The sequence below is a fragment of the Cydia fagiglandana genome, chromosome 4, assembly GCF_963556715.1.
Source record: "Cydia fagiglandana chromosome 4, ilCydFagi1.1, whole genome shotgun sequence".
In the NCBI taxonomy this organism is placed as follows: Eukaryota; Metazoa; Arthropoda; class Insecta; order Lepidoptera; family Tortricidae; genus Cydia; species Cydia fagiglandana.
The window spans coordinates 2,011,727-2,027,705 of NC_085935.1; the positions used below are offsets into that span (position 1 = coordinate 2,011,727).

At 37.9% G+C, this 15,979-nt stretch overlaps 2 protein-coding genes across 2 annotated transcripts in view; one reads left to right on the forward strand and one right to left on the reverse strand.

Moving 5' to 3' along the window:
• LOC134663449 (inactive hydroxysteroid dehydrogenase-like protein 1) overlaps positions 1–10,808 on the reverse strand; it is a 30,419-nt gene extending 19,611 nt beyond the window's left edge. Inside the window, exon 1 of the mRNA XM_063519819.1 lies at positions 10,576–10,808. Coding sequence (XP_063375889.1) covers positions 10,576–10,735 — 160 coding nt within the window. The 5' untranslated portion in view covers positions 10,736–10,808. The remainder of the gene's footprint in view (positions 1–10,575) is intronic.
• Positions 10,809–12,017: 1,209 nt separating this feature from the next.
• On the forward strand, positions 12,018–15,769 carry LOC134663384 (uncharacterized). The gene is made up of 2 exons (XM_063519748.1): positions 12,018–13,259; positions 15,737–15,769. Exons 1-2 carry the CDS (start codon positions 12,018–12,020, stop codon positions 15,767–15,769), a joined length of 1,275 nt encoding a protein of 424 aa, XP_063375818.1.
• Positions 15,770–15,979: the final 210 nt, after the last annotated feature.

Here is a 15,979-nt window from a genome sequence, read left to right on the forward strand (position 1 = left end):
CGATGGCCCAATGATGACAAATATCGCATTTACCAACATTGGCTGTGGCACTGACGCCTAACAATGGGCCTTTGTGTATTTTGGTACCGGTGGCTAAACTTCTTCTACTGCCATGCCCTAGCGGGCGTCGGCGGCCACCTTTGCAAAGTCTTCTCTATTCTCGGCCAGTCTTGTTAGCGTGGCCGCGTCTTTGATGTTTGTCCATTTTTTGATGTTGTCGAGCCAGTTCATCCTCCTTCTTCCCCTTCCCCGTTTCCCCTCTATTTTTCCTTCTATTATAACTTTCAGCAGATTATACTTTTCATTTCTATGTAGATGTCCAAAATGGAATGGATGGAAGCGCTGGTGGCCTAGCGGTGAGAGCGTGCGACTTGCAATCTGGAGGTCGCGGGTTCAAACCCCGGCTCGTACCAATGAGTTTTTCGGAACTTATGTACGAAATATCATTTGATATTTACCAGTCGCTTTTCGGTGAAGGAAAACATCGTGAGGAAACCGGACTAATCCCAATAAGGCCTAGTTTACCCTCTGGGTTGGAAGGTCAGATGGCAGTCGCTTTCGTAAAAACTAGTGCCTACGTCAAATCACGGGATTAGTTGTCAAGCGGACCCCAGGCTCTCATGAGCCGTGGCGAAATGCCGGGATAACGCGAGGAAGAAGAGTAGATGTCCAAAATATGCAATCTTTCTCCGCTTAACTGTGGCTAGTACTTCCTTCTTCTTCTTCATTCTTTTTAAGATCTCTATATTCGTTATTCTTGCGGTCCATGATACTCTCAGCATACGCCTGTACAGCCACATTTCGAAGGCCTCTATTTTCTTTTCTATTTTTTTATTCAAGGTCCATGTTTCAACACCATAATAAAGTATGGATAATACATAGCATTTTACTAGTCTCCACCTTAAATTTAGCTTAATGTCTTTATTGGTATACAATTTTTGCATTTTAATGAAAGCACTACGGGCTATTTCTATTCTCACCCTGATTTCCTGTTCTGGATCCCAGTTTTCACTCAGCCAGCAGCCCAGGTACCTATATTTAGAAACTCTTTCTATTTGTTTACCATCAATCAGAAGCCTGCCTGTTGGAAATGTTGTTTTGCTTATTACCATCAGCTTGGTCTTACTAACGTTCATTTTAAGGTTGTAGTGTTTTACCTTGGTATTTAAGCGGTCCAATAGCTGTTGTAGTTCTTCTATACTGTTAGCTAGTATTACAGTGTCGTCTGCATATCTTATGTTGTTGATATATCTTCCGTTACACTTTATGCCCATCTCAATACCGTCCAATGCTTCCACAAACAAGCGTTCTGAGTAAAGGTTAAATAGGCTTGGAGATGATATGCAGCCTTGGCGTACACCTTTTAGAATTTTCAACTCTTTTGTAGCAGATTGTCCGACCTTGATATGTGCTGTTTGATTCCAATATAGATTCGTGATAATTCTCATATCTTTGTTGTCGACATCTGTGCCATTTATAGCTTCTAGCAGTTGTTCGTGGTTCACAGTATCGAAAGCTTTTTCGAAGTCTATAAAACACGCATATACGTCTTTTTGGTGTTCTAGGCAGTTCTGTACGATTACCTGGATTGCTGTCAGAGCTTCCCTGGTTCCAAGTCCATTTCTAAATCCAAATTGAGTTTCCCCTATGCTGTAGTCAATTTTGTTGTACATTCTGTTGTGTAATATTTTCAAGAAAATTTTAAGGACGTGGCTCATAAGACTTATAAGACGATATTCATTGCAGGTTTTTGCATTGGGTTTTTTAGGGATTGGCAAGAAGGACGATTTCAGCCAGTCGTTAGGTAATTCTCCAGTCTCATAGATGTTATTGAATAGTTTAACTAGTATATCTATTCCAAAATTATCTAATAATTTGATTAATTCTACATGCACACCATCTGGGCCTACAGCTTTTCCTATTTTCATGCTACTGATGGCTTTTTCGACCTCTCTACGAATTATCGATGGTCCTTGTAAATCTCCGGTTATAGTAGGAGGAATTTGGGTTCTATTGTCTTGAAATAGCGTTGTTATATAGGTCTCCCATTCCCTTTTCTGTTCATCTATTTCAATCAGGAGTTCATTTCTATTGTTAAATAAATTTGCTGTGGTGAATTTTCTTCCTGTATTAGTGAATTCTTTTACTTTTTTATGTAAATTGAAACTGTCATGCTTAAGGTCTAATCCCTCTATTTCTAAGCATTTAGATTCCAACCACTTGTCTCTTTCTGTCCGGATATTGGTTCTGATTTCATTATCTATTGTCTTGTATTTTACGCTATCTATTTCTTTATACTGTCTTCTCTCTTCCATTTTTGTTAATATATCTTTGGTTATCCATGGCTTTTTAGTTTCCTTTTTCCAGTAGCCTAATATTTCTTTACCTGTATCAAGAGCAGTCGTTTTGATTTTCTCCCAAATATCTTCATTACTAATAATTGTACCATCGCTTGGAATGGTATCTTGGAAGCGCCTTCTTAGTTCATTATTAATTGTCGCAAGTGTTTTTGATTTTACTTCACTGTCTTTTAGCTTATCTACTGCAATTTTTCCATGTTGTGTATTGTTCCTTTTAACTATTTTCAATTTTAGATTAAGCTTAGCTACTACCGGGTTATGGTCAGACCCAATATCCGCCCCGGGATATGTTTTTACATTGACTATTGAGTTTCTATATCTAGCAGGCACCAATATGTAGTCTATCTGGTTTCGCACTATGTTATCTGATGTGTGTTTGGGTGACGTCCATGTATATAATCGTCTGGGCGGATGCTCAAACCATGTGTTTGCAATGATGAGATCATTTTCCATGCAGAATTGTAATAATCGGTCTCCACTCTCGTTTCTAGCTCCTAAACCATGATTTCCTACATATTTACCCACCGCTCCTTTACCAATTTTTGCATTCAGGTCGCCCAATATCAATGTGAGTTGTTGTGATTTTAATGATTTCATAACCATGTCGATCTCCTTATAAAAGTTTTCTAGGATGGTAGGATCTTCTTCCACTTTTTTAGCTGTTGGTGCATAAATTTGCAGGATGTTCAAGTCAAAAGGCTGACCGCTTAACTGTAGTAGAATACATCGTTCTGACACAGGTAGAAAGTTGGTGACGAATCGGTTCAGCTCCTTTTTGATCATTATTCCTACCCCATGGTAATGATGTTTTTCTGTTGAGGGTTTCCCTGAATAGTAAAGTATGGTGTCATCAGCAGTATATTTTCCGTTGTCTTTCCATCGTACTTCGCTAAGGCCCATTATGTCAATATTTAATCTTTTCATTTCTTGTACAGTGTTTTCAACTTTACCTGGTTTAATTAAACTTCTTACATTCCACGTCGCAAATTTTAACCACTGTTTCTTCTTCTTTATTAGTTTTAATCCCCCGTTGAATTTTCCTGTCCTGGCATCTTCTGTTTCTTCTCTCACGGTAGTATATTTCCCATCACAAGACCCGGAAATCTCGTGACGCCGGGTCGGGCCCGGATCGCATCGAACTGGCTCACTTGATTGACTTTGCATGGTGGCTTTCTTGGAGCTAAATAGGTGTAGTGGGGCCCCAGTTCCTTTTACACCAGCTGTAACCTTGCTGCAAGGTTTGGACGCCGCCGTTGATCTCGAGAGATTCATCCGCCGCCTGTCCTCCTGCTTGCTCCAGCCCGAGCCAGCAGCACGCCCACAGCCTCTACTCCGAATACGTCCGAGAAGCCTGTGGGCGGGGTTTTTTGCGGAGTGTCCATCTCCGGCCTGTGCGGTCCGCGGGAGGTATTTTATTTCCCTCCAGCCCTCTGGTAGTCTCTTCCGACCACCAGGAGGGCCTCCCCTATCCGCCACCTGGGGACGCGCTCTCTAGGGATATAGGCTTCCCCCGAGAGCCGACATTTTCTCAATTTAAATCTCAAAAAACATAAATCTCGCTTACGAAGTTTCGAAGTGCGGTTAGTATATATACAAATTAGAGTGTATAGTAACCATAGTAAATTAGAGTGTGTAGTAAATTAGAGTGTACTTGCTTCGGCAGTAAATATACTAAAATTGGAACGATACAGAGAAGATTAACTACAACTGCTGCCTAGGGCCTTCATGTGGATACAACCAATGCCTACCGTAGTGTAATTGTAATATTTATCAGCAAAGGCCCAACGTCGTATTACACAACCACTTACCTAACGTAGGGTAACTGTAGGACTCGTAAACAAAAGCCCATTACATAATTAGAGTATAGGCCCACTATAAATTACACAACTATTTACCTACGGTAGTATTGTAAGAATCCTACACAAGACCCAACGTTAAAGTTACAATGATGGCCCTTTGTGGGACAAGCTGTGTTGGGCCTTCAACCTGGTGCACGACTACCTACCGACCTACCTGACTTGCCGTTGGGTAATTGTTGAATTTGCAAACAGAAGCACAACGAAAAAATTGCCCTTTTTTAATTTTTTGCAGTTGGCCCTACAGCAAGCTATACGGCCAAATGTAACAATTAACCAACCATCAAACAAATGTGTATAGGCCCTACCACGGCCCAACCAAAACCACCACCGTTGAATAATTGTATGATTTATTTAAATAGGCCCAACGAAAAAAATACTCTAATGGCCCTCTGTTGGGAATCTTCGGGAGGGCCTTTGTCGAGGGCCCTCCAGCAAATCGTACGGCCAAATGTAACAATTAACCAACCATCAAACAAACGTGTATAGGCCCAACCACGGCCCAACCAAAACCACCACCGTTGAATAATTGTATGATTTATTTAAATAGGCCCAACGAAAAAATTACTCTTATGGCCCTCTGTTGGGAATTTTCGGGAGGGCCTTTGTCGAGGGCCCTCCAGCAAATCGTACGGCCAAATATAACGGTTGCCCAACTAATACGTAAACAAAGGCCCAACAAAATCCCTACAAGAAAATGCTATTAGGGAATGTTGGTCAGTATGAGGAGTACAGCCTACAGTTAAATTTTTTGCTCATATTATAGGCCACACCCGGTATGTATAATGCTTAGGATTCCTTATGTTACCTCAGGACTTTCAGGAGTCATAAAACGGAGTCTGACACAGATTTTTAAGGGTTTAAACTTATTTTGTAGTTTATTTATTTCGTTTAGTTGTACCACTGTATATATATTGTATGTAAATATTAGACAATTACTGGACTCAAAAAAAATAAAAAATAAACATAAAAATTGTAGTTCAAGTTAAAAATATACTTTATTCATGTAGGCCTAGCAACAAGCTCTTATGAATCGTAATTAATCTTAATCTAATTATTAGTCTTGTCTCGTGTACGACCTTGAAAATTCTTTTTTGTTGAATTGTTGAAAATTGCTGCTACTTGAAATTGAATTGGAGCATGCGAAATAAAGCCCACGCCAATGACCTTCGATCTGAATCCCTTAGTTTTCCAATGTTTTTTGTAGCTTATTCTGAGACGCGCCAATCACTGAGACGAGTCAAGGTCGTATCAAAACCAGTTAAAAACCATAACAAGTTGGTCTACTGTCTGTGTAAATCTGAATCAGGCTCCAAATGATTTACTAAGTTGCTTAAGTACCTCTTCTGTTATTTTTTTTTACTATCCGTCTGAGATTAATGGTAGACCAATGGGCATAATTTTGAAGTCAAAACGCTGTGTAAAACGGTAGTACTATACTATTAGTTATTCTGTGGTGTAAATACGGCTAACGCAGCACCGTAAATAGGTAATGCATTTGTAGGTATTCGAACAAGGCTTGAACTTGGCTCTGTTCTAGTCCTTTGCATTTGTGAATAAATAATAATATACCTATATACTCATGGAAAATTTTTGAGGAACGCTAAAAAAAGGTTAATTACAGCTGCTGGATTACAGCACCTAAAGTTATTTTTTAGATTGTACCTACCGTAAAATGGGGTGAGTAGGGTCAACACTGAAATTCAAACCTCGATAACATTTATTTTTACATCTGAAAAGTGAATGGTGTTTGTAATTAATAAGTGTTCCGGACGTTTGGATTTTTGTTTTTATTTTATTTTGGGTAGTTCCATTTCATAACTTTGACGATAAAGAGGAACCCACCTTACCCCGTAGTGCCTCGTATTTGGGGTGAGAGGGGTTTTCATACAAAGGTGATTTTGGAAGATTGTTGGATCGATTTTTTTTTTATTATGCGTATTACACCATAGCTCCATTTTAAATTAGAATACATTATTTTGTAGCAGTAGCCTTAAAATCCCTTCTCACCCCGCTCTCAAACCTTCTCTCCCCATTCATAACCCACCTCTCCCCGCGAAACCTACTCACCCCGTTTTACGGTAATGGTAAAAAAATTAAAACTATGTGTCTAAGTTAAAACACCATCATAACAGAATTCTCCTTGACGACACAACTAAGTTCCTTGTATAAGTAATTATAAAATAATTACATAAGTAATTAACTCTAACTAACATAAGTACCAACGACGCGGCGTATCGTTCGGACGTTATCGGCCTGTCAGTTAGAACAAAATTTTGACAGTTCCGAACAACTGACAGGCCGATACTGTGCGGGAGACTATTAATTAGTGGGCCCCTTAAAACAAATAACTTCCTACCTACTTTTATATGTATAATTTAAAGTTGTCGGCCTGTTGTATATGTAAAATTTAATATTTCGGAGTAAATTAGAAATGAACAAACCCTTGTTGTGAGAATTTCAAATATTTTTTTACGAGTAATTTTTATAAGAATGCCTATCCCTCCCTCCCCTATGCATACAAAGCATATGTATATGACGGACTTCAACTCTATTCACAGGTATTAAAGTTCCAATTTCGACAAATATTTTTTATTACATGCATACTGCAATGTCTGCAATAAGGGTGTATTAACTCTTAAGAAAATAGTAAATTAAGAAAATAGGCATTCATTATAACCAGAGAGCGCAACTTTGGTGCCGATGACAGACGTATGACGTGAAGCTAAATACAGAGTGTTGTTATCTAGATTATAGATACTTAAACAAATAACAATTTATTAGCCTCTTTAGTTTACTGATATTGAAACTTGAGAGTTTTTATACGTACTGGCCACGTATAAACACATAACTAACTGTCTTTGTCATGTTAAAAACAAGATTGTTGGAAATGACAACCAATTACTGTTTACTTATTTTTTTATTAGTAAAATATAACCGAAATATTATTGTTTGAAGTCGCTATGAAGTCTTTGCAGCCGTATTTGCAGCAAAAAGCAAGCAATATAGAGAACCATTTGGAAACAACAAAGCATATTGAACGAGAAGGAGATCGTTTCGTATCGTTTTTTAATGTTTACATTATTTTTTTGTGTAAATTACCAAGCATTTTTATAAATAAAGAATTATATATATATATTATCATTATTAAGAATCATTGAGGTGTTACAATGTTGTTTTAAAAAACATCCTATATGCGACTTAACGTCATAATGACGTCATCGGCACCAAAGTTGCGCTCTCTGATTATAACGCATTCAATGTCATTTTTTCAGTCGACCAGTTAACGCAATGACCTTGTTTTGAGTAAGTAAAAAAAAAACAAGAACGGTCTTATTGTAATTACCTGACCTTTACTTCGATTGTCATGCAAATGCTCATCAAATTAAATGAAGCTATCTTCAAGCTATGATCAATCAAGCTTTAATACAATAGCCTACGTATATTAGACAGATCATGAGATCAGTCATAAGCTTCTTTTTTTAATTGTCAAAACATTATACTTACATGAAACACAGACATTACCATTATGACGTGACGTCACGGTCAAGTTATCTTAATTATACACGGTGTAACATGAGTAAACCGAATAATTTTAACCACGCATTTCTGAGGTCAAAAGAAGTAAAAAATGTAATATGACTTTAGGTCAATTTCGACAAAAAAATATATTTTTTGTTTTGTTTTTTTTTTTCAATTTTGTGAATGTATTTGCACATAAATAATAAATGTTATTGGTAGACTTGTCACTTAAAATTGATTTTTACATTTTTTTTTCGTAGAACCTACTTTTTGCGAAGTGTTACTTTTACTTGTCACTTTTTGACATCTATCAATAAGGATATTTAGACTACGTCCCATAGCAGCAACATCACCATCAAAATGGCCACACTACACACAATGCAACAATAAAAACTTGTTTTTTTTTTTTAATTAATAATATCTCTGAAACTAGGCGAATTTCAAAAAAGTTTATAGGACATTTTTAACCGACTTCCAAATCACAAAGAAGGAGGTTATCAATTCGGTTGTATGTTTTTTTTTATTTTTTTTATTTTTTTTTTATTTTTTTTATGTTTGTTACTCCATATCTCCGTCATTACTACATCGATTTTGAAAATTCTTTTTTTGATTGAATGTATATGCATACAGATTGGTCCCGTTTTTGTCAAAACCCAGTTCTGATGATGGGATCCATGAGGAATCGAGGGAACTCCTCAAATCTTAAAGGCATACATATAGTAATTTTTGGATTTTTATCAACAAATCAAGCATATACACCCAAAAAAGTGACATTTGATGAAGTGGAACTGCTGATGATGATCAGAACGGAACTCTTTAACGACGCATAGTTCACGGTTGGCGATTTGTCCTCGTCGTTATGTTTGTTAAGCAAGTTAAGTTTTTAAGCCACATTTTTGTCAAGCTCGAGTTCTGATGATGGGATCCATGAGGAATCAAGGGAACTCCTCAAATCTTAAAGGCATGCGTATAGAGATTTTTGTATTTACATCAGAAAATTAAGCATTTTCATTAAAAACTGTTGCATTTGATGAAGTGGAACTGCTGATGATGATCAGAACAGAACTCTTCAACGACGCATAGTTCACGTTTGGCGATTTTTCCTTTTCGTTATGTTCGTTAAGCAAGTTAAGTTTTTAAGCCACATTTTTGTCAAGCTCGAGTTCTGATGATGGGATCCATAAGGAATCGAGGGAACTCCTCAAATATTAAAGGCATACGTATAGATTTTTTTGTATTTTCATCATAAAATCAAGCATTTACATTAAAAACTGTCGCATTTGATGAAGTGAAACTGCTGATGATGACCAGAACAGAACTCTTCAATGACGCATGGTACACGTTTGGTGATTACGAATTTCGATTTTGACTTGGACTGGGACCCGGACTCGGAGTCATACCCGGATCCGGTTCGGACCCGGACCTGGACTCGGATCCGGATTCGGACCCGGACTCGGACCCGGACTCGGATCCGGACTCGGATCCGGTCTCGGACCCGGACTCGGACCCGGACTCGGACCCGGACTCGGACCCGGACTCGGACCCGGACTCGGACCCGGACCTTGACCCAGAAAACCACTATGATACCTTAACTAAATAAACAACTATGATTACCTACCATAAAATTAATGTAGGTATAAAGTACGATGATGCCAATCTTACTAGCCCCTCCCGCTTAAACCCCCGTACACCGCACGGCATGCGCCATTAAGTGGGTTAGGTTAGGTTTGAACTGCGATCCTCACAGAACCGAACAAGGATTAGGTTAGGTTAGAACTGTGAGCCTTACAGAAACGAAATGCTACTTGAAAAGTGGGTTTGATTAGGTTCGAACTGCGAGCCGCACAGAACCGAACTGCTATCTGAGGAGTGGGTTAGGTTAGGCTAGAACTACGACCCTCATGGCTCCTCTTCACGATGGGCCAACGCCGGCCACTCCACGGGACGCATTTATGCGTTAGAGGGAGCAAGTGATATTGTTATCTCATTCTACCGCATGGCTGCGTCCCTTGGAGTGGCCGGCGTTGGCCCATCCTGTAGAGGAGCCATTATACAGAAGCGAAATGCTAATAGTAGAAAAGTGGGTGGTTTTACCTCCTTTTCTACATAGTGTACCATCTACAATAATCTTTCATCGGCCCCCATGGAAGTCGTTTTTTTTTTCTTAAAAATTATTGTCTCTAAATATGATCAGGAATACGCTATTAAAAATTTTCGGTTTACTCATGTTACACCGTGTATATACATAGATTTTTTTCCGATTATAAAGTGTTTTGTCTCATCGTGCGTGGTGTGGAATTTATTTTAAATACCTACTCGTACAGTCAACAACCCCATTATAGTACTTATTATTAAATTAATGATTGTATTAGGTTTTGTTTTGATATAAGGTCATTGCGCTAGTTTTCGTCCAGTTGACGAAATTTTAATAAATCCTGTCGCACAAATTTTGACTTAATGCAATCCTTAATGTCTAAATATTAAATTTATCTAAGTACATAAAATGATATTTCGCAGGTAGCGAATTAAATATAATACATTAAATTTAGAGATGTATTAGGTCCCCAATGCCGATTTGGAGGTGTAAAGTCTCTCCAAGTGTCATAAGTATAGTATAGTGCAATAAGCCTTAGGAAGGAAAATGGGGACTACTTTTGTAGAGAGAAGTGGTCATCCATTATCCTTTTGAAGATATATTAATTTAAATGGGTGTAGGTACGTTATAACGCATATTAACATGTTATAAAAATACACCGGCTCCGGCTAGGTCAGCAACAGGTTCCGAAACTGACCTAACCTAACAACAATAGCAAAACATAAATTGAGCCTTAACTCACCCGCCCAAGGTCCAAATCGCTTTGACAACGGCTCCACTTCCGATGGCAGGAAAAAGGGCATCAAATAGGACGATATTAATTCCAATGGTGTCCACAGAAAGTTTAGTAAAGAGAAAAACAACACCACCGCTCCAAAAATCGCGAGGATCGTTATTAACATGGCTTATTTTGTTAATCCAATTTTGCATAGGATAAAAAATCGTTACATAAATGCGCGGGAGACTATTTGTTTTGAAGTTTGAAAATGTTCGAAATTGGAATGTTTTTGTTGTGGTTTGTTTGTAAAGACTGCTAGCGAGCGCGTCTCGAGCGCATCACGAATGGGTGTAAACTGAGTGCAGCCTGCAGCCGACTCGTTAAGCGAATGAATGATTTGAATACTTTCGTTCGTTCGTTCATATTATATAAAATGAAACGCCTATACGTAACATTCATGCTACATATTTAGTACCTACACGTGCGTCTTTGCTATTGCACTATCTCCAGTATGTTAGAAACCGATCATAGTGTTATCCCGGTTGCATTTTTAAAAATTCGAGGGATGCGTGTGGCTACTGAGGGAGATGAAAACATTACATGATCAAATAATGTGGGTGAGAGTCAGGTCGTTCAGTGACTGATCCAGGCGGTTTTTTATTTGGTCGGTTAACCAATAAATGTTATAACTACCCGAAAATGTACAAAATTGTTTACTTTTATTTAAATACCTAAAGATACAGCAGATTATATGTACAGTCAGCAACAATAGTATCGGATGAAACGATGCTTCAAATGTATCTGCCACCCTGGAATTCTTGATCTTAAGTATGATTGAAGGTAGGTACCAAAAAAAATCAAAGTGGCTGCCATTTTTTACAAACTCGAAATTTATATTACGGTAAATTTACTACTCTTTAATTAGTTTGTTTTGGGTAAATATGACCTTCACTAAACAGGAAATAACTACTGAAGTGATTATTTGATTTAGATTTAGAATATGATGCCTATTGAATAAGCGCAGCAAATAAGTAAGTATAAGTAAATAAATAAATATTAAAGAACAATCACACAAATCGACCCAGTCCTACAGTAAACTTAATAAAGGCATGTGTTGTGGGTACTAGACGACGATAAATATACTTATTAATAATACAAAATCAGTAGGCATCACATATCCGTGACAAACATACAAAAAATGAGTGCTATAACCATGCTTCGTAGGTCACTACCGACTAGATCGCTATAGGTATATGTAGTAAGTTTCTTTGCATAATAGAAAGAAAGTCTCTCACTTTGCTATAAATAACGCATAATTGAACCCTATTATTTAATAAATAAATCAGTCTCGTCACGACATTCGTGTTGAGTGCACGCGGCGATCTAATATTGTTATTGCATTTATTGTTTACGACGTGCGGTATCTGTTGTCATGCAAGCTGTAGGCTGGTAATTCCGTAAACAACATGTCTACGGAACTACCGGAGTCGGACTTAGGCTCAGACATGGATGTGACAGAAACAGAAGTATTATCACAAAAATCAACATCAGCAGAAGAGAATGAAGTCGTAGAAAAAGTAACAGAAGTTCAGGAGCAGAAAGAAGATAACTTGAATGAGAGGGCTCAAAAACGGGAAAGACAGGATGATGAGCAAGAATCATGGCAAAAAGTTGAAAACCTTAAAAAACCTAAGAAGGAGGCAATAGAAGTATTCATTTCGAGTAGCGAAAAACTACCTAAACAATTTGCCATTGCAAAATTACTTACAATTGCAGGTTTATTCAAGATTAAAAAAATTAAATATATAAATCAGTACAAACTAAAACTCGAGGTGCCCGACGAGACCTATGCAAAAAAGGTAATTGACTGTGAGGAGTTTAAAAAGAAGGAATGGAAAGTTCAACGAGTTACCGAAGTGGAAATGTCTTACGGTATTATAAGGGGGGTTGACCTGGAGCTAACCGACAGCGATATACTTAGGGATATCTCCAGCCCTAGTAATGTCAAGATTGTATCGGCAAAACGGTTACAGAAGAGAGGAGAAGGTAATAAATGGGTACCCAGCGAGGTGGCTAAAGTAATATTTTCCGGATCGCAACTGCCAGCATACGTAAATATAGATAACTTACGCGTCAAGGTCGAACCTTTCATCTTTCCTGCTACGCAATGCTCGAAATGCTGGAAATTCGGACATACTAAAGCCAGATGTTCATCTCGAAATGTTATATGCCCCAAATGCAGCGGTCAACATGAAAACTGCGAGATTGAGATATTCCAATGCGTTAACTGCAAGGGGAATCACATGGCTCTAAATAGATCGTGCCCAGTTTACTTAAAAGAGAAAAAGATAAGGGAATTAATGGCGGAGTTCAACTGCACATATCGGGTTGCTTGCAACATTTATGTTGAACCAGAACAACATGCTCATAAAGAGATCCGTAGCGATAATACCATTCAAGAGCACACATTTCGATTAAATACGCACAACAGTTTTATTGATTTAGATCTGGAAGAAACAAGTCCCCATAAATACGTACCTATCTTATCTTCGTTTGCCCAAACGCTTAAACGTCCTAAGTCACCGCCCGGCAACCGGGCGGTCCCTAGAGACGCAAGTAGCAGCATCAGCAAAAATGAGCGACAACAGTACGAGCGCCCGGCGGACCGCATTCCAGAGAAATCAGCTGATAACACGGAAAACGATCAAGTACACAACTCGCGCAAAGTACATTTTAGTGAGTTATTAAGTCGTTTAAAAGAAATATTATTTTTAAAAGACATTAGTATGCATGAAAAAATTAAAAATATAATTAAGTCCTGTATTGAATGGTTAGTTCTCGTAGTAGTAGATTTTATGTCTGAGTGGCCTATTTTGAAAAGTATTGTGGAAATGTTAACCCGTCATGGAATTTAGTCGTAAAAATAAAAATATGAAGTTGAACATTCTGCAGTGGAATGCGCAAAGTTTAAGACCAAAAGTGTTAGCCCTTGAAAATTTATTACTACGAGAAAAAATCCATATATGTATCATATCGGAAACTTGGCTCGAACCAAATAGCAACTTAAAAATTGGATCTTATAATATCTACAGACAAGACCGCGATGACTCATACGGAGGAATAGCTATAATAACTCATCGATCGATTCGAGCGCAAGTTAATAACTTTAGTTTTCGTAATGGTTGCATACAAATTATGTGTGTTAAGATATTTAATTGTTCGTATTTGCAAAACATTATCGCCGTGTATTGCCCGCCTAGAGTTTCCACTACAACAGATGATTGGAAAATGATATTTTCGAAGTGGAATAGTAAAACATTAATATGTGGTGATTTTAATGGCCACCATCCTAACTGGTCGTGCAAGATTAATGGTAGGGGCTTACAAATATACGATGCCGCGTCTGATTATAATTACGTGTCGCTTAATAATGGTGTAGCTACTTGGGGTAAAATGGTTTTGGACAGATGGTTGTCAAGCTCACCTGACATTACATTTGCATCATCAGACATTGCACTCCGATTTTCTTGGACGGTTTTCAACGAGAGTTTAGGTAGTGATCACTTAATGATTTTCATGTCTACCAAAATCGAACTTAATAACATAAACACACAAAAAAGAAATTTTAAAAAGGCTGATTGGACTAAATATAGGGAAACATTGATTGAGCTCTTTAAAAATAAAAATCTTGATGGGGATCCTCAGCTAGTGTATGACACGTTTTTGCAGTACATTAATTCGGCAGCTAATGAATCAATTCCTCTGATTAAACTTTGTGCTGACCCTACTCGCACGTTTAACATTAAGCCATACTGGACTCCAGAGTTGTCTAGGTCAGTTGCGGTGCGTAGGCAGGCGTTATCTCAACTTAGAAGAAATCCCACTCCGGTTAATTTAAGTACTTATAAACAAAAAACTGCTGAGGCACAGCGCCTAATTAGGAAAGCGGCAGCAGAATCGTTTAAATTTTTTTGTAATAGTATTGACAGCACAGTATCTAGTAGTCATTTATGGAATAAAATGAAATGGTTGAAAGGATACAAAACAGTAAGAAATGCCTTAGATTTCGAAAAATCAGAGCAATTTCTTACCCGTTTAACGCCTGACTATGTGTTACCACAGGACCCAGTCTTTACATCAATAAACCCACAACTTGAAGCACCTATTTCGATTCAAGAACTTAATAATACCATTAAAAAGAAAGACACGGCACCTGGAATCGACGACATTTCTTATTCGATGTTATATAACCTGCCAGATAAACAAATTTTAGTTGATATGTTCAATATGTTTTTGAGTGAAGGAAAAGTACCTACCCAGTGGCGTGACATTAAAGTAATCGCAATACCGAAACCAGGGCGAGATCTCAATGACATCGCATCATTAAGACCCATATCTCTAATTTCTTGCATCTGCAAAACTTTACATACCATTATAACTAGGCGGCTAGAATGGTATTTCGAGAGTAAGAATTTGTTTTCTAGAAATACAGTAGGCTTTCGCAGAACCCAGTCGTGTCTTGATAATTTGGTTCGTCTTGTTACACATATTCAGATAGGGTATACTAATAAACAACAAACCATAGGTTGCTTTGTGGATATAGATAACGCATATAATAATGTTAACATTAGAGCAGTGGTAGAAAAACTAGATGCAGAGGGCGTGGGGTCCTCTATATGTAAATACTTATGGGAATTTCTGAAGGAAAGACATGTATCTGTCACTGAATCTACCGGTAATAGTCTAATCACAAGGTGGACGATGTTAGGATTAGCACAGGGAGATCCAGTGTCTCCGATTCTATTTAATGTAGTCACTACGGACATTTGTAGGAGGATAAATAATGTATACATATCGCAATATGCTGACGACTTTGTGTTATACGTATCAGGACAAAACTTAAGATTTATGACAATTACACTTCAAAGGGCTGTAGATCAAATGTCACAACTGTTGGAAGAGGTTAGCTTACAGGTATCACCAAGCAAAAGCAAAGTTTGTATTTTCTCAAGAGGCAGGACCCGACGTCAAGTTGATGTAAACATAGGAGATGTTAGGCTAGAAAATGTTTCGACAGTTAAATACTTAGGACTATGGTTAGACCAATCTTTAAGGTGGAATAAACAGGTTAACGACATGTGCCAGAAATTAAGAAAATTTTTAAATGTGTTCCACGTTTTGGCAGGTTCTTCATGGGGAGTTCATCCTATACACTTAAGGAGACTATATATTTCAATTATCCGAAGCCGGTTGGAATTTGCATGCTTTCTTTTTGATAACAGTTCTAAAACCAATTTGGATAAGCTAGATAGGGTCCAAAACCAGGCTATGAGAGTGGTTGGAGGTTTTATAAAAACCAGCCCAATACACGTTATGGAATCAGAATTATGTCTTCCACCGTTGTCAGTAAGAAGAAAGTACCTCGCAT